This window comes from Amaranthus tricolor, chromosome 16 (genome assembly GCF_026212465.1).
Source record: "Amaranthus tricolor cultivar Red isolate AtriRed21 chromosome 16, ASM2621246v1, whole genome shotgun sequence".
In the NCBI taxonomy this organism is placed as follows: Eukaryota; Viridiplantae; Streptophyta; class Magnoliopsida; order Caryophyllales; family Amaranthaceae; genus Amaranthus; species Amaranthus tricolor.
Genome location: NC_080062.1, coordinates 17,299,591 through 17,323,148, shown reverse-complemented (window position 1 = coordinate 17,323,148; position 23,558 = coordinate 17,299,591). Strand labels below are relative to the sequence as shown.

General features: G+C 30.6%; 1 protein-coding gene across 1 annotated transcript; it reads right to left on the bottom strand.

The window, feature by feature from the left end:
• Positions 1-3,930: 3,930 nt before the first annotated feature.
• Positions 3,931-17,489, bottom strand: LOC130802704 (uncharacterized). The gene is made up of 9 exons (XM_057666740.1): positions 17,236-17,489; positions 16,988-17,049; positions 16,792-16,882; positions 14,285-14,371; positions 14,131-14,184; positions 8,882-9,066; positions 7,815-7,897; positions 7,602-7,702; positions 3,931-4,361 (listed from the first exon to the last, which is right to left on the bottom strand). The coding sequence occupies exons 1-9, from the start codon at positions 17,290-17,292 to the stop codon at positions 4,164-4,166; spliced, it is 918 nt and encodes a 305-aa protein (XP_057522723.1). The 5' UTR covers positions 17,293-17,489; the 3' UTR covers positions 3,931-4,163.
• Positions 17,490-23,558: the final 6,069 nt, after the last annotated feature.

Sequence of the window (23,558 nt, the reverse complement as noted above, 5' to 3'; positions counted from 1 at the left end):
TTATGATCGATAATCTCAATGGGACAGAGAAGTATACTGAGGTAATAGTGCCACTTTGTTGATGTAGTCGTTCAAGCATCTCTAGCTCCTTGTTGCCCACTTTACATTGGTGCAATGTAAATTTTAAACTTCAATATCTCTAAATACATATAATAAAAAATTATAAAAAGTACATAATAAAAAAGTATATACTAAGACGAATTTAACGAGATTTCATATGAATATATTTTATCTTCTAAATATGTGTCAAAAACATCAATTAAATTTTTTTGTCCTTAAGATGTAATATTCCAAATAAAAAGAACATTTAAAAATAAAGGAAGTAGTCTATCTTACCGGTTCAAAATCCAAGGTATACGGTGGTTTCTTGAGTTTTATCCTTCCAAGAAAACCGTTAGTATTCTTTGTACCTTGTACTGTGGCACACTCTCTAATCTGTTCACCATTTAATTTCTTTGTGTTTTCTTTATTGTGCTCCATTACCTAGACAATAAAATAAAAAAAAAAAAGAAACTAATGCCCTAGTTTTTAGTACTAAATTGGTAATCTTGATCATTGTATGTAAGTTAAAAAATAATAATAATTGGAGTAAATTATTGAATTACCATGTCTTTTGAGAGACCGCCTTTTTAAGAGATTGTTTTTTTAAGAGACGGCTTTTAGAGGCCTAATTCATTAAAAATTAATTTTAAAAAAACAATATGATGATTAAGTTGGTATTATAGCATGTCTTAATGGATATTTTAAATTGCTTATAGTTGGTGTCCTAATATGATGAAGTTCGTGATTTAATATACTGAAGTTGGAGTTTTAGTATACTTAAGTTGGTATTTTAGTATGATGAAGTTAGTGATTTAATGTGTTGAAGTTGGTGTATTATATTGTTTAAGTTGGTATTTTATGATAATGAAGTTGGTGTTTCATTATGATGAAGTTGGTATTCTATTTTATCAGTGAAAGTGGGTACTTAATGAGTCATAATAATTGTTTTTACCAGTAGAAGTTGGTATTACAATGGTTCACGGTAATTATTTCACATGTACAAGTACATACTTTGATGGTTTAAAGTATATGATTTTTTCAATAAAAGTTGGTTTTTAACGAGTAATGGTAGGTATTTTTGCCAATAGACATTAATATTTTTATGATTCCTATGATAAAATACAATGCAACCTTGTATCTTTTAACTCCTACTTATTCATCTTAAGGTACCTACTTTGTAATCTAAAACATTTACTTTTAGATCTTAAGTTCTTACGTACTTTAAAGGAAAAATTACGTGGAATAATTTAACTTTTTATTGATTTCCTATAATAATCACAACTTTTGATTATGCATAATCTCTACTTTAGGGTCACTTATCCAAAAACATTATTGCCCAAATGGTGATCGATTTTTACAGGTTAACTGCTACAAAAAAAATTAACAATATTAAAAATTAAAAGTTAAAATCAAAAAATAAATTTTAATTAGTGCATTCTTAGCAAACACCCTTATAGATGGGATTATTTATGTTTAATCAAAAGTTGAAATTATTATAGGAAAATGAGTAAAAGATTGGATTATTCTGGGTAATTTATCTTACTATAAAGCACCTACTACGAGTAGATAAAATGTCTAATTATTATCTTGCAACATGAAGAAACTAAAAACTCTTACTATAATACTATAGCACAACTACTATAACACCTACTTCAAATATCAAAAACATCTATGTTACATACTAAAAGCTCCTATTTCACATATGACAACACCTACTATACACATCATAAAGTACTTACTTTTATCTATTATACACCTTCTACACATACTAATGCAAAACCAAAGAAATATCTACTTGAAAAAAAAAGGAAAAATTACCAAGAATAATACAATTTTTTATTTATTTCTCTCCAATAATACTAACTTTTGATTAACCATAAATGTTACCAACTTAGAAAGATGTTTCCCTAGAATATACCTAACATGTTAAAAATCAAACTACAGTAGATTATATAACAAAAAAAATTGGTAAAATAGTTAATAAACTTAAGTTTTATTCTAGAAAAAACTCCCATAAGTTAGTGTTATTATTTATGATTAATTAAAAGTTGGTATTATTGGTATATTATTTATATATATGGTATTAAATATAAGGACTTTTGACTCTTTATAACTTAATACTTATCCGACGATGATTGTTTTTGGTTGAGATTTTTATTTAATAATAAAGTATACAAGTGTTATAAGTTGAAAGTAAATTTTATTGTTCTTTTGGTTATAAAGTTTCATAACAATTATTTCTTTGATTGTTATAAAATTGTAAATTTATCTTTCATTTAATGTACAAAATTTACGAAGAAAATGTAGCCCATAAGTTATTGCATGTGCACAAGTTACCGTGTTGGATTATTTTATCTAACAACGGGTTATATTCTCTTCTTATACAATGATATAATACTTTGTTGTCTTCCTTCTATTTGCTGTGATCCATAAAATATAGCCCGTTATTCTCTTCTATTTGTTGAAGTAGGCGATGTATAAGGATTAGTCTTGGCCTACTAGCATTCACATTTCTTTTGTAAAATGATTAACCATATTATTGTGATTGGTGAAACCAAAAGATGATAACTTATTATTTTGTCGTACTTCTTTTTTTTTAAATTGTTTGAACCAATTTATTTTATATAAATTTAAATTATTTTAATGTGATTATTTTAAAAAATAGAGTCGTATATCTCGGTTTTTGCTGATTTTTATTTTAGTTTAATTAATTTTATTAAATAAAATATCAGGTCGGCCCCAAAAATGCGTCTCTCAAACAACTCTATAAAGAATTAGCGTTATTGAAATCGTATGTGTGACTTGATTTGCACTTTATATAATGACGAATAACTAGATTTTATGATCGACTATTTAAAAACTTGATCATTGATGAATTCGATTTTATTCGACTTGAATCCAAACCATATCAAATTTAGGGTGAATTTCATTATGTCTAAAGCAGCTAAAATTAAGTTTTATTAGTGATTTATATACCTAATTAAATACTTAAATATGTGATAGCTACAGTTATCCATAATTAATCATTATTTACACAAGTATTTACCCTCATAACTACCTTGTGCCGAATAGGCCCATGATTGTCTTCACTTGTAGGCTGTAGCCTCTTTCTTGATCAAAATTAATTAGAAAGTTACCAACTTTGTGTTTCAATTGCTTTAATAATGTAGCATACAGCAAGGTTAAACGTAAAAGTAATTTAAAAGTATAAACAAAAACAAGACCGTCTAAAACTCGAAGTAAACCCTAAAATAAGCTTTTTTATTTAAAAAAAACTCTCAAAATAAGCTTCGAAAATTTAATTTCTAAAATAAACGTTTTCTAGTCAAAGTCTAAGTAGATTTTGTTCGGTGTTACTAATAACGAACAAAAAAAAATTACTTTTGTTTGCTGTTAGCGAACAAAGAGGGTCAATGTCATAACGTCTAAGGAACAAAGAATATTAAATAACAATATTTGTTCGTTGTTGATAACAACAAACAAACTAATTGTTATTTTTTGTCCTTTAAACGTTATGACATTATCTCTCTGAATTCGTTGTTACTAACAGCGAATAAAGTAAATTTTTTCTCTTTTTACTGTTGGTAACAACGAATAACCCTAACCTTAAGCTCGAACATAAAGATGCTCATTTTGAAAATTGAAATTTTCCGAAGCTTATTTTGAGAATTGTTTATTTTGAAAAGTTATTTTATTCAATCTTTCCCTGAAAGTCTATCCATTACCATATACAAAAGAGACCAACAATAAAAGGCAACTGTTGAAACAACTTGAAAGGATTTTAGCTCCCTATCATAAAATGGGACAGAAACCAGATCAATTGGCCTGATGTGGTTTGCATTTTCAGAAATTTCAGAATACAAGATTCAGGAGTGTTTGGATAATATGTTGATTGTAGTGGTTAGTTGATGTGCATATAACCGAGTAGGTGTAAGATTCACAATTTGGTGTTGTTTTTGGAACATATGTATACATAGTCCACTCCAATGTCTTTTCTTTGAGTGGCCTGTTTTTTTATGCCGGAGATCTTAGTTTCCACTGTCACAGTGTAGTTTTAATATAATTCACCAATTTTCAAAAAAAAAAAAAAAAAAACTTGAAAGGATTTTAGCTATCAAAATCTATCCTAAACCACTGCAACTCTTCAGTTTATCAAGGGCTGCCTCTTCCATTTGAACAAGTTTGCTGCAAAATGATTCAACATTCTCTGCATCTTCATCGAATGTCAACCTCAATTCCTTCCACTGGTATTCGCCACTTCTAACAACTCTTGCTAACATATTCAAGCCTTTTCGATCAACTGACAGAACGTAGGCATCCTACACAAAGAAAAATGTGGCATTGTAATTTGCACTGCTGAACAGATTTTGAACTAAGATATCACAATCGGAACATATATTATGGCATTCTATGAACTCAAAACTGGATTCTTCAATAATTCATGGAAGGCCTTTGGTTAAGGAACAACTGAGGAGATATTCTTTGGGCAAAGGTAAAAGACAATCTACCAATGATATTAAACTTCAATATTAATACAAAAACAAATATTAAGTATCATTTGAGGATATCCTGGGGCATTCTAAAGGAGGAGAAAAAGAAATGAAAAATCAGGACAGAACTCTAGCATTTATGTAACAGATCAGCCAAGATGGTAATCAAAACAACCTTTATTAATGAGTACAAGAACAATAATATGGGACGTTCGAGTCTCCCAAACACTCCTAAGTATGGGATGTTCGAGTCTCCCAGATACTCCTAAGTGTTTCCACTTCTCTCTCTAGATATTTCCTCCCCCAAAACATTCCATACTCCCCTCTATTTATAAGAGATGGGAGGGGAAGATACAAACAAGAATAAAGGCTATAAAAGACTAACTAACATAACTTAAAATACAACTCTATTATTCTTTTATTCTTTTATTCTTTTATTCCCTAGGAAACACTTAGGAGAGTTTGGGAGACTCGAATGTCCCATACTTGGGAGTGTTTGGGAGACTCAAACGTCCCATATTATTGTTCTTGTACTCATTAATAAAGGTTGTTTTGATTACCATCTTGGCTGATCTGTTACAATTACTCAATAGACATTATCAGATTTACATTCATCTACACTTCTACAGTCTTCATAACTTCATACAAATTAGGCTATATTACCACAAGTCTCTACACTGCTAATTGATCTGCCCAGTTATTGATCTAAATCATCTCTGGCTATGTCGATACATGACAGATACTTCCTAAGTTTCAAGATACAAGGGGCACAGTTAAAGAAATTCCAGAATTGTTGTGGGCCCTAATGAAGAATTGACTGATGAAATCATTGGGTGGTTGCATAATGGTCCAGAAGGTGGGCACTCTCAAAGAGAAAGTACTTTGAAAAGAGCCAAAGGATTCATCTACTGGACGCTCAGGACAGTTATAAGATGTATGATTTGTCGAGCATCCATATATGATGCGACATTTCATCCATTACTGTAGTCGCTTCCTATTGCTCAACAGGTTTGGAAAAATGTTTCTATAAACTGCATCACTGGTCGGCCAAGGAAAAGATGTGATTTATGTGGTGGTTGAAAGGTTTAGCAAATATGGTCATTTCATGGCAGTGCCAACTGTTGACTGCTTTTCAGGTAGCTCAATTCTATTTTGACAAGATCTTTAAGTTTCATGGATGGCCCTAGAAGCATATTAAGTGATGAAGATCCCGTAACTTTGAGGAATTTTGGGCAAGGTCTCTTCTCTTTACAAGGAACAGAATTTCTACTGTTGTCAGCATATCTCCCAGAAAATGATGGGCAAATTGAGGTGGTTAATATTTGTGGAAGACTATTTAAGATGTATGTGTGAAGAAAATCCTAGGGGGTAAAACAATTGGTTTTCCTTGGCTTAGTCTTAGTATTACATTTTCCATCTTCACTCCTTGTGAGTTTGTTTATGATAAGCCAGTACTTTTAGATCTTCCCCATTTGCTTGAAGGAATCATTTAGACTTTGTTTAAATTGAAAAAATTTGAGGGAAAGGAAGGGAATGGATTAGGAGGGATATAATTTCCTTTGTTCGGATACCAATATTGGAGGGAAGGGATTTGAAGGGATTAAGTCCTTTAATTTTGTTAAAATCAGAGCTCTACAAAGGTGGAAGATTTGGAAGGAAATTTATATTTATCTTCCTCTCCTTTCCCTTCCTTCCTAAACAAATAAGAGATACTTCCCCTAGTATTTCTTCCCCTTCCTTTCCCTTTCCTCCCTCGTCCCTTCCTCTCCCTTCTAAATTCTTATGCAAAGATAGTGCTAATGAAACATTGCAAGGACGCCTTCAAAGGAGAGAAAGGATACAGCTGGATGAAGGTATTTTATTTGTACAAGAATCAGTAAAGAATAAAGAGTTATCAGATGAGCATGAGCATGGGTTTGTAAGTGTTTTACAAGTTGGTGAGTGGGTGTAGCTTAAGTTACAGCCTTGTAAACAACAATCAGTTCAGACATGGCAAAGAAGCTAGCAAATAAGTTCTATTGGCCATTTCAGATTACTGCAGTAATTGGTTCAGTAGCATATCAACGAAAGCTTCCTACAGAAGTCGAATCCACAATGTATTTGATGGTCTCAATTGAAGCAGTTTCAAGCGACGGACCTTTATCCCTGATCATATACCTCAAGTGATGCCTTAGAACAAAGCGTGAGCTGCACCGAGGGGCAAAAGGTCCTTAGAGCCTAGGCGCAAAGCGGATTGTGAAAGAGCGAGCTATTTGTAGGCGGGAACACTTTTTCGTTAAAAAGCTTAAAAATCAATTTAAAACATACAATCTTAAAACAACATGACATTCATATTTAGTATCAACAAGCTTGAAAATATTCATTATCCTTGCGGTAAACACCACTTTAGCACATAATTATTATAATGAGGATATGAAGAATAACCAAAGTGATCATCTTCTTCTTCACCTGCGTTTTTTTTTCCTTAAAGAAGCAACGGTTTCTCAAATATTCAAGTAAATTTAAGTTGTGAGTTCTATTTCTTTTTCAAATAAACAAGCATAAGTAAATTGCCAGGCCCAACAAGGAGGCACACTAGGCGCACAACGCGCAAAGCAAATGGAGGTGCCCAAGGTGCACGCCTCTTGTAGTGGCCTTTGCCTCACTAGCCGAGGCGTTTTCAGCAGCGCCTGAGCTCAACGCGCACAAGGCGCAAAGAGTGATTCAAGATGCAAGGCCATTGCAAGTAGCTGCAGTGGAACATAAAAGTAAATGCAGTAGAACTCTAATGTATCAAAGATTCATTGGATACTGGAAGTAGATGCAGTGGAACAGAAAAGTAAAAGAGAAAGAAGCAAACCACTGGCATTACTCATAAACAACGCATCAAACATGCCATTAAAATCATCAAATGAAATCTTACAATTAAAACAAAATGACCTTGAGCTTCTTATTTTAACAAAAACAAGTTATAGAAAAAAGATGGACAGAGTAACACCCCCAACAGAAAGAAAAAAAAGAAAATTATTCTGGAAATAGAGGGATAATATCACGGCCGAAATCTAACAGTTTAAGAGTTATATATCTCACCTTTGAATCCACATTTAAGAAGGCAAAACTTAAAACTACTAGCGCTCTACGTCTTATCTCACTTTGATTGATGCCATCGACTAGCTTTGCGGCAAAAGGTGCTACACAAGAGAAAAGCCTTTTTTAAGTGAATGAAATCATATAATATCTCATCACAATAATATGTGACGTGAATAACCATGACCAGTTGGTTTACAGTCCAATGAATCTTACATAATTTATCAGCCTTCGACTTTCTAAACTCCTCTAGATACACTTCACAATTGCCGCCATTCCCATCAACGAACATGCAAGAGCTGATACAGATGAAAATATAATTTGAATAACTAATGTCAGAATTTCCCTTGCACATATTACAGAGAAATAAAAGACTGTATAAAGCATAAAACATCAATTTGAAACCCCAAAATCCTTGAAGACTTCAAGTATAAAGCAAACATCAGCACACGATGTATATGTCCAGCATTACCATTCAGTTTAAAATAAATTGTTAACAGGGCAGGCTATAGCCTTTATGAAATAAAATTCGGATTAACAAGGTTGGATTGATAAAGTATTACATATAATAACTTCACAATTCTCAAACAACACTAGCATCCAACTACCCTTGCAGCCACTCCCTCTGATCAGAAAGCACTTGTTAATTTCAATCATATTTTAGGGAGTAGAAAGTACATAAACGTGAACCCACTTAAATTGAACCTTAAAGAAAATATAAAAACACAAAAAAAAAAAAAAGAATAACAAATAAACGAAGAAAATATACATGGTACTGTTTCTCTGATTTAGCAGCTGCAGATGGCCGGCAGTTTGCTGGCCGAACTCAATGACATTACTATCTAGTTTTGATCACCAAGGGGAATCAGAAAGCCCCAGGTCATCTGTGGAATGCATCAATTGACCTTCTGGTTTAAAGATTTTAGGATTAAACTAAACATCTCAGGTGCCAACTTTCTACTTTCGCGCAGCAATCAACTACCATCATGAATAGAAGAGGCAACAAAGGATTGAGTTTGTACGAATTACAGGTTCATAATCCATGTAGGAATAGATTGACACAATATGGGCCCTTGGCTATCAACTGCAAGAACAGCCTTTAGTAGTATTTGTGTGTAATGGTTACCCATAAACAATCTACTTAAGTAGAAGGTACAATAGTGTTTCTAGGACAAATTGATTAAGAACGACAATTAAAGTGCAAGAAAGAAAGTTGCTGTAATATCCATTCACAACTATAACCAGAATATTTTAAGAGAATGATAACTAGCCAGATACTTCACCTGGCATTGAACTTGTACACAACATATTTATCATCATTATCCAGAAGTTCCACAAGGTTCTCACTTCGAGAGGTGCTGCCAAAAGTTGCAGAGCTCAGTATACCAGAAACTGCATAACTTGACTCAGCTATTTGCTTCTGTTCAGAAAATACCATTTCCCTCACCTTTTCAGTGGCAGACTCGATCTGTAAGAAAACAAGATGAGAACCTTCGAAGAGCAAAGGAAAATTCACAAAAATGGTCCAACATATTGCCTACCACCAAAAATGGTCCCTCCTTTAAATAATCCCAAATTGGTCCATCTTTTACGTGGACTGGACCTACAAATTTTGGTCCATGGTGACTTGTAACCTCAAATACAGACTAATGGATGAAATGGCAATTTTAATTTAATTTTTTATAATTTTGACATGGTGAATACATCATCTTCTAGTTATCTCTTAGCACACTTTGATGTAACCTCTAACGGGTATTCCAACATTGAGCAAGAGGTTTTTCGGGAAAAACGGACGACCCCATGTGCCCCTCAATGAAAATAAGTAATAGTACACCCACTTTTGAAAAATGCACTTCGAGGTGACCTTCAACGTCTTAAAAGAGATGTATTTTCAAGAAAATTAACACATAGGCTCACAGGAATTTCAAGAAGATGGCCACAAAAGTTATAAGTACCAGACTACCAATACACCAGTTGCAGACATCTTAAGGCTATCATTAACACTTTGTTTGTGTAGAAGGATTTGGAAGGAAATGAAAGGAACGGATTTGAAGAGATGAAATTTCCATTGTTTGGATAACAAATCTGGAGGGAAGGGATTTTGAAAGAAGGGAATTCTAGGAAATAATTCCCTTAATTTTATTAATGAAAAAATCTCTCCATGAGTGGAAAGATTTGGATGGAAAATGAGTTTTCTCTTCCTCTCCTTACCTTTCCCTCTTAAACAAACAAGGAAAACTTTTCTTATCATTCTCCACTTCCTTTCACTTCCTTCCCTTCCCCTTCCCTTCTTTTCCTTCCCCTCCAAAATTCTTATCTAAATATATAATAAAGGTATTTTACATCAAAGACAACAGTTTTCAAGAAAACAAAAACAGTAAAAATGAGTATCAATACGACCTCTTTTAGGGCATGCACTTGAGGCAATCTTTAATGCGTCTTTGTCGGCGAAGACAAGCAGTGTCGTGTGCCCTAGTTTCGAACAATTAGTTGAAATGATACCAATATGCACCCTTTTATAGAAAGCACTTAGAGGCAATCTTTAAGGACATTTTTGCGGTGAAAATAAAGTGCAAGAACCACTCACATCATTGTATCACAAGCATATCGTAAATATTTTTGAGCTCATCCAAAATCTATTACAAACAAATGACTCCCTTTCTCTTACCTTCCCCTTATATTAATACTATTTCTCTCTAATTCTTATTCTTCCAACTAGCAAATTATTAATAATTATTTATTAGGTAATTCCTACAATATCCTTCCAAAGCCATTCATGACAAGATACCCATAACCTAACACATTCCAGTGCACCACCTATAGGTGTTATTCAAAGAGATAACCTAGAAAAAGTAACTTATGTTGGAATATCCTCACCCCAATCTGATAACTCAAGGCACAGACAACGCAGCAGGCTTCAGAATACCTGCCTATGCTTACTTCTAGGTTCGGTTCACTAATTTTCAGTCAATTAAGCCTAGGAAAATTCATCGGAAGAAAGGCGTTCCAAGGCCTAACTGATCAAGAGAAAATTGAAACAGAAATAATTTGTTGGAAAAACTTTATGACATTTTTAACTAAGTCTAAAGTCAAGCTTAAATATTATTGCATTTGTTTGAATTCTATTTTATTAATAATGAAAATTGAGACGAGTGATTTATCTTTTTGTTTGCCTAAATGGAGTCTCCTTACATGTCGGCAGTCGAGCAACATGATCCAATGAGAATCAGCTAGCAAGGTAAGGGAATAGACCATCCAGGAAGCACCTCCAGATTAACAAATACGCTTTCTATCCCAGCAAGGAAAAGTTGTCATGGGCATTTCAAAAGCAATTAACCAATCAGCCTTGCTCTTGTTTGCTGGGAAGAATCTGCTCAATTGCTGCCTTTCACTTTTGCTTTAACATTTCAAAGTAAAGTTAGTTTGGGCTGCTTACAATTCTAATTAATTTGCATATATTTATCTGTGTGTTTGTTTCGAGTGCTTAAGGTGCCTTCAATTGTGCAAATTCGATTCTCAAATCTTGCATCAACTAATTAAGGTCTGTACTTGATTAATTGAAATTGCTTGGAGTGGCGAGTTTCTGGATAGTTGCCTAGGTGACCTGTATCAGTTTATCTATTTATTCAGTTTCTGTTCCATCTCTCTGGTTTATCAGTTTTTTTTGAATCCCATCAAATTCTCATGGTTTTTGAAGACAGTATCAACCACTACACCTGTATAATAACTATTTGAAACCCTGATTTCGTTTTGAATAACTACCTTGTCTAAGCCTAATTCCTCTAAATTAACTCAAAGCTTCTAGCTGGCAAAATATATGCATCAGTTATGTTAATCAGTTACAAGAAAAGCTCATAGAAGAAGATATTAGCAGTCAGATGTAGGAAAAAGGAAGGGAATTGATAAGAAAAAAATGTATAAGGGGAGAATATAAAGAAAAAGGCAACTGAGTACTGTGAAAGTTTTTAACTGAACTTTTCAGCTCACTTGGGAGACATCAGACCATTCACAAGTCTGGAAAACTATCTTTCCATTAGTACTTTCAATTTATCAAAGAAGTATTTCTGCTGTTGCTGACCATCTTCATAATACCAGCAATGTAAACTGAATACAAGCATCACTAGTATAACAATCCAGTAATCTAGTGTTATAAGTGTAGCTTTCTTTTCTGGACAAGTCAGTTTCCAGACTACTCGTTTGCTTTTGAAGAAGAATAGCTGCATTACACCTTTTTCTTCATAATCCATGCAGAAAGTTTTTCAAAGAAGGATCAAGGATAGAGCTTTACCATACAAAGCAAATTTTCACATTACCAACCAAAATTGATCTACATCTCCCTTTGATAAATGAGAATCAAAAAATAAATCCCAAGGTAATGGAAAGCTAAGGAACAAAATCTCAATGTATTTTGAACAAAGGAAAATGATCATTTCTTCATCATTTCTCGTTTGGCAGCAGGCTTTTTATATCTTTTATACAAACTAGAAAATCTCTTCTTCAAATAACACATCTTTTAAACCAGAAATCCATACTATCTTTTTATAGGTTCCCTACCAAAATTCTAAAAAAAAAAAAAAAAAAGAAAGAAAGACACTCTACCACCCCCTCCCCCACTTCTCTCTCTCTAGGTTTTCCCTTCACACTAAAATTTCATTAGTTGTCAATCCAATTAAACCTCTCCCTTCTCAATTCTCACAGCAGCATAGAGCAATACCAATCTCCTTACCCCTTTTGCCAACTTCCTTACTCGATGCCTCAGTACCAGTGGCAACAGTTTGTGGGATCCTTGGTATTTTACAACCTAAAATCCAATCCAATCCATTTAGAGAACCTTAGAAGCGCCAAAAGGAAACCTTGGTTTCCAGCAGCAGCAAGCTAGAATGCAATTCAATCCATTCAGAGAACCTTGGCAGACTAAATTGACAATAAACACGCGGTAGAGATCATCCATTGGATCAGACTAAAAATAAAAAAAATACAAACTTAAATGAAGTTTGTTTATTGTTAAGAATAAGAATCGGTCAAATGCACAGAAGTTTTGTGTAAAATTCAAAATTTTAATTCAAATATACATAACATATAGGCTAAATTATATCTAAAATGTTTCTTAACTAAGTTCCATAACTTAAATGAATTGCGAACAATTAAACATTTGGGTTAAAAAGAATCTCTTAAAATAAAAATATAGATACTACTTAACGTTACAAAACGTATCAAATGGACTATTCTAAATTTGGGATTTTAGTCATTTTACCCTCACTCAAAAACATAAAAGGGCCTCTAAGCTCTATTATTCCATTTTAGGGTTATAGGATGAAGCCAACAGAAAATAACATCATGACCTCACTACAGACAAGAAAAGAGGAGCACATTATAAGTCTGGACACGCCACAAGAAAGTTATATGTCTACATGAAGCACAAGTGGCACGACAATAGAGGTCAAGGGTGGTCAAACGACAGAAGAAACCTTCACCACCATTGTCATAGAAGATAGAGAAAACATTCTCCAACATGTAGTCGCGTACTCACATACTACCTATGTCAACCAATTTCAAAGCAGACTAACATAATTGATGATCCATAGGCCACAATTATGTATTTATAGTCCCAACAAGGATATGGGGGTGATGTTCCAACATTAACAGAGCTATTGAACAGAGTATCTTAGCTAGAAATATGCTATGCATTCCACCATACTATTAAAAAATCCACCAAAATAACTATTTATCGCACATAACTCACAGACCCCTTTCCTCTCACCCCCAACCTCCCCCCTTCCCCCCAACACAAAAACAAGTATAAGGAAGAAAATAAACATGATTATGCAGCAAAATATTGCCCACATCACCGTATCATGACCGTATTCTAAAGGTTTATAGCTCAATGATATATAGGCCGAGACAATCGCAAAATCATCCGCGAACCACGAAAGTAGTTTAGCGACTATGACTGAAACCATTTTTTGTACTATTATGGGAATAAGATGTGTGAAGTAAGATCAGAAGAAGGCAGTTGAGTTGTCTCTCTCATAAGCGGTTGATTCTTGTTTGTGGTTAATATAGTTTTCAGCTTTCAGTTTAAACACTAATTCACTAAAAAAAATTACTCTTGGAGCCTTCCAATGTAAGTGATGTTGAAGTTAGGAATAACTCAGTTAGCTTCCCAAAGAAAACCTAATGCAGACCAACTGAATATAATGCAAATCACAAAAAAAAGACTCATGGAGCCTTTCAAGGTAGGTCCAGTTCATCCTAGGTTAACTCTGTTATTTTTCTAAAGAACCAAAGCACACCAACAGTTTGAAAGCAGATATAACATTTAGAAAAAGCAGAGAGCAAATCCTCAAGCCTTAAGGTGAAATATTAGGAAAGACAATCACAATGAAACTCAAGTTCGAATGATTAATCAAAAGTAGCACAATATCAATCACATAAAAGCAAAAACCACAAAGTTAGTTCAATAAGAACAAAATCAAGTTGATGTCCAATATCATTGCAAAAGTGATCACTCATATCATTCAAAAGAATTTACCTTCTTATCTGCAACATGAACAATTTCACCGGTCATAGCAACTCGCTCTGGAAGCTGTAACACAAAAAAGAACGTAAAATGATCATAAAGACTCGGACAATATTTATCAAACTGATCCAAGACATCAACATACAGAATATTGTTTAACTCTAACCTTGTTCATTGATCTAAGTAAATTAGCAAGTGGCCCAGGGTAAGGCGTGGGAACAGCAAAGGACGCACGATCATCAATGATAGTATTCTACACCAAGAGAAAGGACATGTTTATGGTTTAGCTCAAGTGAAAGTTACTATCAAGTATCAACTATCAACTATTATATAAACTTGAAAAAAGCAGCAAAACAAAAGGAGAATGGAACTAAAATACAGGTTGAACATGATTAAAACACCAGAAGACACATTTTGATATTTCAGATTTAAAGGTAGCTATGTAAAGTAAATTTAATAGATGAAAACTAAAAAGAGAAATCAAAAAAGAGTAAGAAATCAAACACATTTAATGTTTCTCTCTTGAATGCATGCACAAACAAACAATGATTATTACAATCTCCTTTCTCATCAATCAGAGTAATTCACTTTTGATACGCCCAGTAAATATGTTAGTATGGGTAAATACAATTTCATAAAAAGAAAATGTTCTAACAACAAAATATAAGCAAACACAAAGAGCATTAGGAAAAATTACCAATGAACATCTTAATATTTCATGATTACAGTGAATTGTGACTATAATTATGTTAGCTCAACCAAGGTAATGAGTAGCTTTGGCTAGAATTCAAAGCAAGCATTTTGATGCAATAAATTTCTTGATTGTTTGAGCTTTTTGCTTTCCATCCTTTTTCAATCATTTTAACAAGTTTTCTCCTCTTATTCATTGACAAAAGCAAATAGTAAAATCCTTCAACAAAACATTTGATGAAGATTCATAAGGAAAAATCCAATTAATCTTATAATAATTTATATCAAAGACTGGACATAAAAGAATGGAGAATTGTAAAAAGTCTTGACTGGCGATGTGAGAGCACAAATACTGATACCTCAATCTCATTCTCAAGTATCAACTCAGATGTGTGAAGGAAGAGTAACATTGTCTTGAGGAAAAGGATCACATCAAGGAGACATAGTACGGGTACTTGAGACTTGAGCAACTCAATGTATCTCAGATTAATAACTTTGATGAACTTGCACATAGAAGGGTATCTAAACATACACAAAAAGAGTTTAAATGTTTGTTAAAGATGAAAAGTGGATGATCTAGCGTGTCCAATTGCGATAATAAAGAAGTGTAGGGGTGCCTAGGTGAATAAGGAAACGTAACTCATATTTTGCAATGTCAACTAAGTTTCCTAGAATGACAAACAAATGGAAGGTTTTTTCACGTATTCAAGAGACATATTTTTTAGACAATCAACTTGTTGAATTCCCAGAAGATTCGCAGAAGAGATCAAATTCAATATAATGCTACAAAAATAGGAAGAAAAAAATGCCTACATTAAGGTTTCCAGCCATTGTAGAGGCAATTGATTTATTGAGTTTTGGGTCATTTCAAGGGATATCTCATGCTTATTTATACCCCAAACACTTGTTAATTCATGCTTGCCTTTTCATGATCATTCGTCTCTTCATCTCAAGACTATTTAGAACTAGGATAACTTCGTTGCAAAAATTCAAAATTATAATTTCGATTATATCATGAGTTTAGCATACCAAAACACATCAAGCTTAAATGTTCAATCACTCTTTGTATTTAATGAGATGTGAACTAATAGTTAGAACTATTAATTAAAGTCCATAAAATGAGCCAAGTCAACCAAATTAAAGCCTAAACAAGATTATGAATCAAAAAAAGCTTTTCTTATTCAACCCTAGCTACTTATTGGTTGAGCAACATACTGATTTTCCATCCACACTGTATCCCTTAGCTAATTTTATTCACCCAAATATTTATATTAAACATGTTGGACTTTATATAATGAACAAATAGTCCGTAAATTCTACATAAAATAGCTCTACACATTCCCATGACAACAAAGGAGCTCATGCTTATCATCTTATGTCAAGCTAAGGACTCAAAACCAAAACTTTCCAACATCAAAACCAATGCAGCCTATATTTGATGTTCTTTGAACTTCTAACAAGACTGTAACTACCACAGTAAAATGATGTTTGAGTGTATTTTGACTTAATTGGACCTAAGGTCACATATGTATCATTAGATTCGTGTCCTAATATTCCAAAGGAAGTGTAAAATTTTTTGAATTAGAAAGTTTAGCTCCACATTACAAATTGGTGCGTGAAATCAGCCCTTACTTGGGTTGCAAATTGAAATACCTCTTGGATCCAATATATAAAGGCAGGCAAACACCTCAAAACTTCAATCATACCCAGCCCCAAAGTATCTAAGTAAATGTGTTAGTACACTACTATACCTACATACATACCACAAAGAGTTCCCCCAAGTCTCTAGAGTCAAGATACATTTAGAAGTATAGGCATATGGGGATCACATACAAAGCTAAATAGAGTTTTTCGGTAATGTTAATAATGTCATTTCAAACAACAATAATATATCCAAATATTGCCTCATATAAAAATCAAAATAAAACAAAAAAGAGAATAAATCACAAAACGAGAGAAGAAAAGGAAATTTAGATGACATACCACATTATGTAAATCTTTTTCAGGAATCCAGATATATGGTTTTCCCTTGTTGAGCAGATACTTCACTCTTGAAGAATAAAATTCTGGTTTGCTAAACAGCGGCAAATGGCACCAACACAAATATCATCGCACAACTCCAAACAAAAAAAAGGGTTTTTGAAAATTAAGTAAGAAACGAAGTACTTTATAAAATTACCTTCCTTTAGAATCAGTTTTAATGGTGTTGAGAATACCTTGCCAATTTGATGCCAGAATATTCTGCAAATTAGGGTTCATTGGATTGAAAATGTGAAGATTAAACATAAATACTTACATTAAAGAGAAAAAAAAAAAAAAAAAAAAAAAAAAAAAAAAAAAAACAAACAAACAAACAACTCAAAGAACACATAGAACAACAATACGAGAGTGGAGACAATAAGGATATAGCAAAGAGAAGGGAAGAACCTTGCATTTCTCAGCTAAGGTGAAAGCTGAGGACTTGTTGGGTTTCATCAGTACCATTCGATACTGTGCTCCACCAATTTACTAACACTGCAGCGCCAAACCGTCGTATGCCGGAGGCGGCGGCACCGAGTTAGTTTCTTGACCACTATGTACCAAACTACCAATAAACGAAGAACCTAAAATATTTAAAATTGTTCACAATCTACCTTAGAATAAACGAAACAATTAGAATATATATCGACTTTGTAAAAAATTTTCTCCAATTTCATGTTTTGATTTAGATCAGGCAAATATTTTTTTACATATTATGTAATCCATCTTATTCTACCTATTAATTTCATTTATTTTTAATTAATATTTATTTAACGTTTTTAATGTATAAGTTAAAATATCATCTGATATCTTATTTGATTCGTTTCAATACAAAGATTATTATTATTAACTTTTTAAATATTATGAGTAAAAATGTTACTTCATCAAGTGTGAAAAACTAAATGTGACTAATGAATTGAATATAAGGGAGTAATATCTTTGTAATTTGTGGAATTTTTTGTGGATTTTTTTTTTAATGCTATTTTGTGGAATTTTTTTTTAGATTTGCTACTACTAGCCTTTTGCGAATATTCTTGCCTATCATATAGAATATCCCTTTTATATATATATATATATATATATATATATATATATATATATATATATATATATATATATATATATATGTATATATATATATATATGTATATATATATATATATATGTATATATATATATATATATATATATATATATATATACATATATATATATACATATATATATATATATATACATATATATATATACATATATATATATATATATACATATATATATATATATATATATATATATATATATATATATATACATATATATATATATATATATATATATATATATATATATATATATATATATATATATATATATATATATATATACATACATATATATATATATACATACATATATATATATATATATATATACATATATATATATATATATATATATATATATATATATATATATATATATATATACATATATATATATATATATATATACATATATATATATATATATATATATATATATATATATATATATATATATATATATATATATACATATATATATACATATATATATACATATATATATATATATACATATATATATATATATATATATACATATATATATATATATATATATATATATATATATATATATATACATATATATATATATATATATACATATATATATATATATATATATACATATATATATATACATATATATATATATATATATATATATATATATATATACATATATATATATACATATATATATATACATATATATATATATATATATATATATATATATATATATATATATATATATATATACATATATATATATACATATATATATATACATATATATATACATATATATATATATATATATATATATATATATATATATATACATATATATATATATATACATATATATATATATATATATATATATATATATATATATATTTATATATATATATATATATATATATATATATATATATATATATATATATATACATATATATATATATATATATATATATACATATATATAGATATATACATATATATGTATATATATATACATATATATATATATGTATATATATATACATATATATATATATATATGTATATATATATATATATATACATATATATATATATATATATATACATATATATATATATATATATATATATATATATATATATATATATATATCTATGTGTGTGTGTAATACTCACTCCATTTTTTTGTTTTTCTCGTTTACTTTTTACACAGTTTTCAAAGTAAATTTTAAACCTTAACATCTCTAAATACGCATAATAAATTTTTTTTAAAAATACATAATAAAAAGTATATATATTAAGACGAATCTAACGATATCTCACATGGATATATTTTATCTTCTAAATATGTCTCAAAAACATTAATCAAATTTCTCTCTTTAAGATGGAAGATTCCAAATGGAAAGAACATCAGAGAACGAAAGGAGTAGTAATTTGCATAATATTAATACTTTTACAGTTTTTAAAACAAATTAATTAATAGTTTCAATATAATTAATGAGTTAAATAATAATTTAATTTACATATATATGTTTAGTAACTTTTTTTTTAAAATAATTCATAAATCATGTTTGGCACAAGAATGTATCTAGTTAAGAAGAGTATAAGGAGAAAAGTGGTAGAAGAGGATATAATTCGTAAAACAAAGGTGATACGGAAGTATGCAGGAACTATGGAGGGGTCAAACTTGTAAAACTCGAGAGGAAATTCGGGTGTTACAAAATTCTTAAGCCACACAATAAAAACTGTGTAAAAGAGTGATAGAAAGAAGAATCAGACAAGAGATTGTGATTAGAGAGAACCAACTCAGCTTCATGCTAGGAAGATCAAGTAATGAGACTATTCATGTGTGTTGAGAGACTGATGGAAAAATATTGGAAGCGAAATAAGGATTTGCATATGGTGTTCATCAACCTGGAGAAAGCATATGATAGCATACCACAAGATATCCTCTGGGATAGTCTCAAGGCTAGAGGTATTTCACAAAGGTGCATTGAGGCAATACGAGACATGTATGTCAGAGTATCGACCAACATTCATACACTGGTGGGTATAACAAAACATTTTCAAGTTAAAGTGGGCCTACATCAAGGATCGACACTAAGTCCTTTCATTTTAACGGTCACTATGGAGGAGATTTCTAAATCGATCTAGGAGACTGTACCCTAGTGCACGCTATTCGCGGACAATATCGTGTTGGTAGCATAAACTATGGAGGAGGTTAATAGCAAAATTGGAAGAGTGGAGGGAAGTTTTAGAAGGTAGAGGGTTACACATAAGTCATACTAGACTGAATATTTGCAATGCGACTTTAGTGGGACAGAGTCGATAGGTGAGCGAAAGGTGACCATAGGTGGAGAAATTGTTGCACGTACGACTAAGTTTAGATATTTAGGATCGGTGATTCAAAGTAATGGGGTGATTGAGTGAGATATTACTCATCATATACAAGCAGGTTGGATTAAGTAGTGAGTAGCCACTGAGGTGCTATGTGATATGAAGTTTCATAGTAGATTAAAAGGTAAATTTTACCAAGTTGCTATTAGGCTTGCTTTGTTGTATGGGACAAAACATTGGCCCGTAAAGAAGATGTTTGATCATAAGATGGAGATTACAGAAATACGTATGTTAAGGTAGATATATGGTCACACAATGATGGATAGAATCAGGTTCCAAGAGCTTAGAGAGAAGTCAGGAGTTGCCTCTCTTTCTGCGAAGATGCGTGAAAATAGGTTGAGATGGTTTGAGCATATGAAGAGAAAGACTTATGATGCACCGTTAGAAGGATCGAAAGCGTCATAGTAGAGGTAAGAGAAGTCGAAGAAGACCTAGGAGAACATGGGATGAAAAAATAAAAAGGGATTTGCATGCATTAGACCTCTCTGAGGACCTGATCAAGGATAGGATATGTGGAGGCGTCTTATTTATGTCTTTGATCACTGATAATTTCTTCTTACCTGTTGTTATTCTTGTTCCTTACCTTTCATATATCGCTCTTTGACTCGTTTATACCAAGTTGTTACTTTTCTTTTATTTATATGTTTATTTATTTATTTATTAATTATTGCTAAAGGTCAAACTTATGGTGTAAGATGCAGGCTTGCAAGTAGTTGTAGAAAGAACTTTTTTTTGAGGATTTATCTTGAGCCAAGGGACTCTTTGACTTCATCCTCATTTATAGGTATGGCTTGACGTCTTCTTTCTCTCTCCCCAGACCATACTCATAGTCCCTATAAGCGGGATACACTGAGTATGATGATGATGAAGATGATGAGTAGTAGAAGAGTTTGATACTAGATTGTTTAACCTATATTTTTCTATATACAATAGCAATCCAAGCATGCATATTTATATTAAAATTCATATAAACTTCCCTCTATCTCCTCACTTTTTAACGACGAGGCAACTTATGGCTATTAATATTCTAAATACAATAGTAATCCAAGCATGCATATATATATTACAATTCATATAAACTTTCCTTAAGCTCCTCACTTTTTAACGATGAGACAGCTTAGGGCTATTAATATTATAAAAAAATTTTTATTTTTCATATATAAGTAAGGCATCCAAGAGTATTAGGAGAAAATGGTGAATGCCTTTGAAAAGAGGAAAACATTTAAAAAATAGTAATAAATAGTGTTACAATAGTAAATAGTAATAGAAATAAACATTGTTATTGCAAGTGAAGAACACGAGTATTACAATATTAAATTGAAAGTTATTAAACATCGCCATCCCTTTTTATTTTATCGCCACCCCCTCTCCCATGAAATTACGAATTTGTCTCTGATTTTAAAAAAAATTACAACTTTGCCACTCCCTACAAATTTCTTATTTATGATAATAATAATAATAATAATAACAATAATATCAATAACAATAATAATAATAATAATTAACTTTTTTATATTCTTCAATAAGAATATAAATAAATTTAATAATAATAACAGTAATAATAATAATAATAATAATAATAATAATAATAATAATAATAATAATAATAATAACAATAATAATAATAATAATAATAATAATAATAATAATAACAACAATAATAAAATTAAAAATAATAATAATTATTCAAAAAGAAACGGAAAACAAATAATAAAAAATAAAATGAATCGCCCAGATCTGGGTGATTCATTTAAAATTTTTTTTTTTTGGAAAATTTATATTAATTCATTCGAAAACAATAATATTCAAAATAATATAAAAAAGTTAATAATAATAATAATAATAATAATAATAATAATAATAATAATAATAATAATAATAATAATAATAATAATAATAATAACAACAACAAACATATTCACATTAATAAATTAAAAATCAAAACATAAATATATATTTAATAATAAAAATAATAACAATCACAACAATGATAACAATAATAATAAAATTAATAATAATAACAGTAATAATAATAAGAATAACAATAATAATATAATCAAAAATAAATTAAATATAATAATTAAAACAAAAATAAAAATTTAATAATAATAATAACAAAAATCACAATAATAATAATAATAATAATAATAATAATAATAATAATAATAATAATAATAATAATAATAATAATGATTAAAAAATCCCTGTAGATATAAATTAAGACTTTTAGTTTTCTCATATGATAAATTGATTACAATTAATTAATTTACATTTACAATGCTTAAAAAAGCTCAATTAGTAAATTGGCTGTTGAAATTCTCCCTGAAACTCAAGCTTTCCTTATTATATATGTCAACATAATCCAATCTTCAACAATCAGTGGTGAAAAATTAAAGCGAAAAGAAAAAAAAGAAAAATGGAAGATCAAGAGAATGAAACGGTAATTTTAAAGCTTTTGATTGATTTTTTATTTTTATTTTATTATTATTATTATTATTATTATTATTATTATTATTATTATTAATTCATTTATATTATTATTATTATTATTATTGTTGTTGTTGTTGTTGTTGTTGTTGTTGTTGTTCTTCTTCTTCTTCTTCTTCTTCTTCTTCTTCTTCTTCTTATTATTATTATTATTATTATTGTCATGGTATCATTTATCTAACTTATTTATTTGTTTAAATTATTAACGTCATATTACCTTATTACCCTTTGACCTTTCGTGTTGACTTTGACTTTCGGTCAACGGGCTTTTTTCTGAATTCCCCATCTTCCTTAAATGGCCCATGGGCTAGTTACCTCTAAATGCCCTAACTCCCTTCTGGTAGGTTACTTCCCAAAAACCCTAACTTCCCCTAAGGAAATAACCATCAAGTTGACTCAACTCCCCACTCTTCCCTCATCTTATGGTTCTCCTTACTCTATGCTAATAACCGCCCACTATTGCCCATGATAATCCACCTTCTTCTCTGAGATAACTCCTTTCTTTACCACCATAAATAGAGGCCAACATCAGAAGGGAAGGGATCATCTGAAAAATCATCTACAAGAGCCTTACTTGTTCTCTACTTCCTTTTCAACTCCATTAGCCTACCAAAATTCTGTAACATCAACCGCTATATCTTGCATTCAGTTTATAATCACTTATTACATATTATCATATCCACGTTCTAACTTGAGCGTCGGAGGGGTTTTCCGGGAGATCACCCCCCG

Bases quoted from the DNA above. Each gene is read 5' to 3' on its own strand.
- LOC130802704 (XM_057666740.1), bottom strand. From the start codon at position 17,292: ATGGTACTGATGAAACCCAACAAGTCCTCAGCTTTCACCTTAGCTGAG. The intron at 16,883-16,987 runs GTAATTTTATAA...GCCGCTGTTTAG, and splicing joins AAAACTGATTCTAAAGGAAG to CAAACCAGAATTTTATTCTT. The intron at 14,372-16,791 runs GTATGTCATCTA...CTCTTGGTGTAG, and splicing joins AAAAAGATTTACATAATGTG to AATACTATCATTGATGATCG.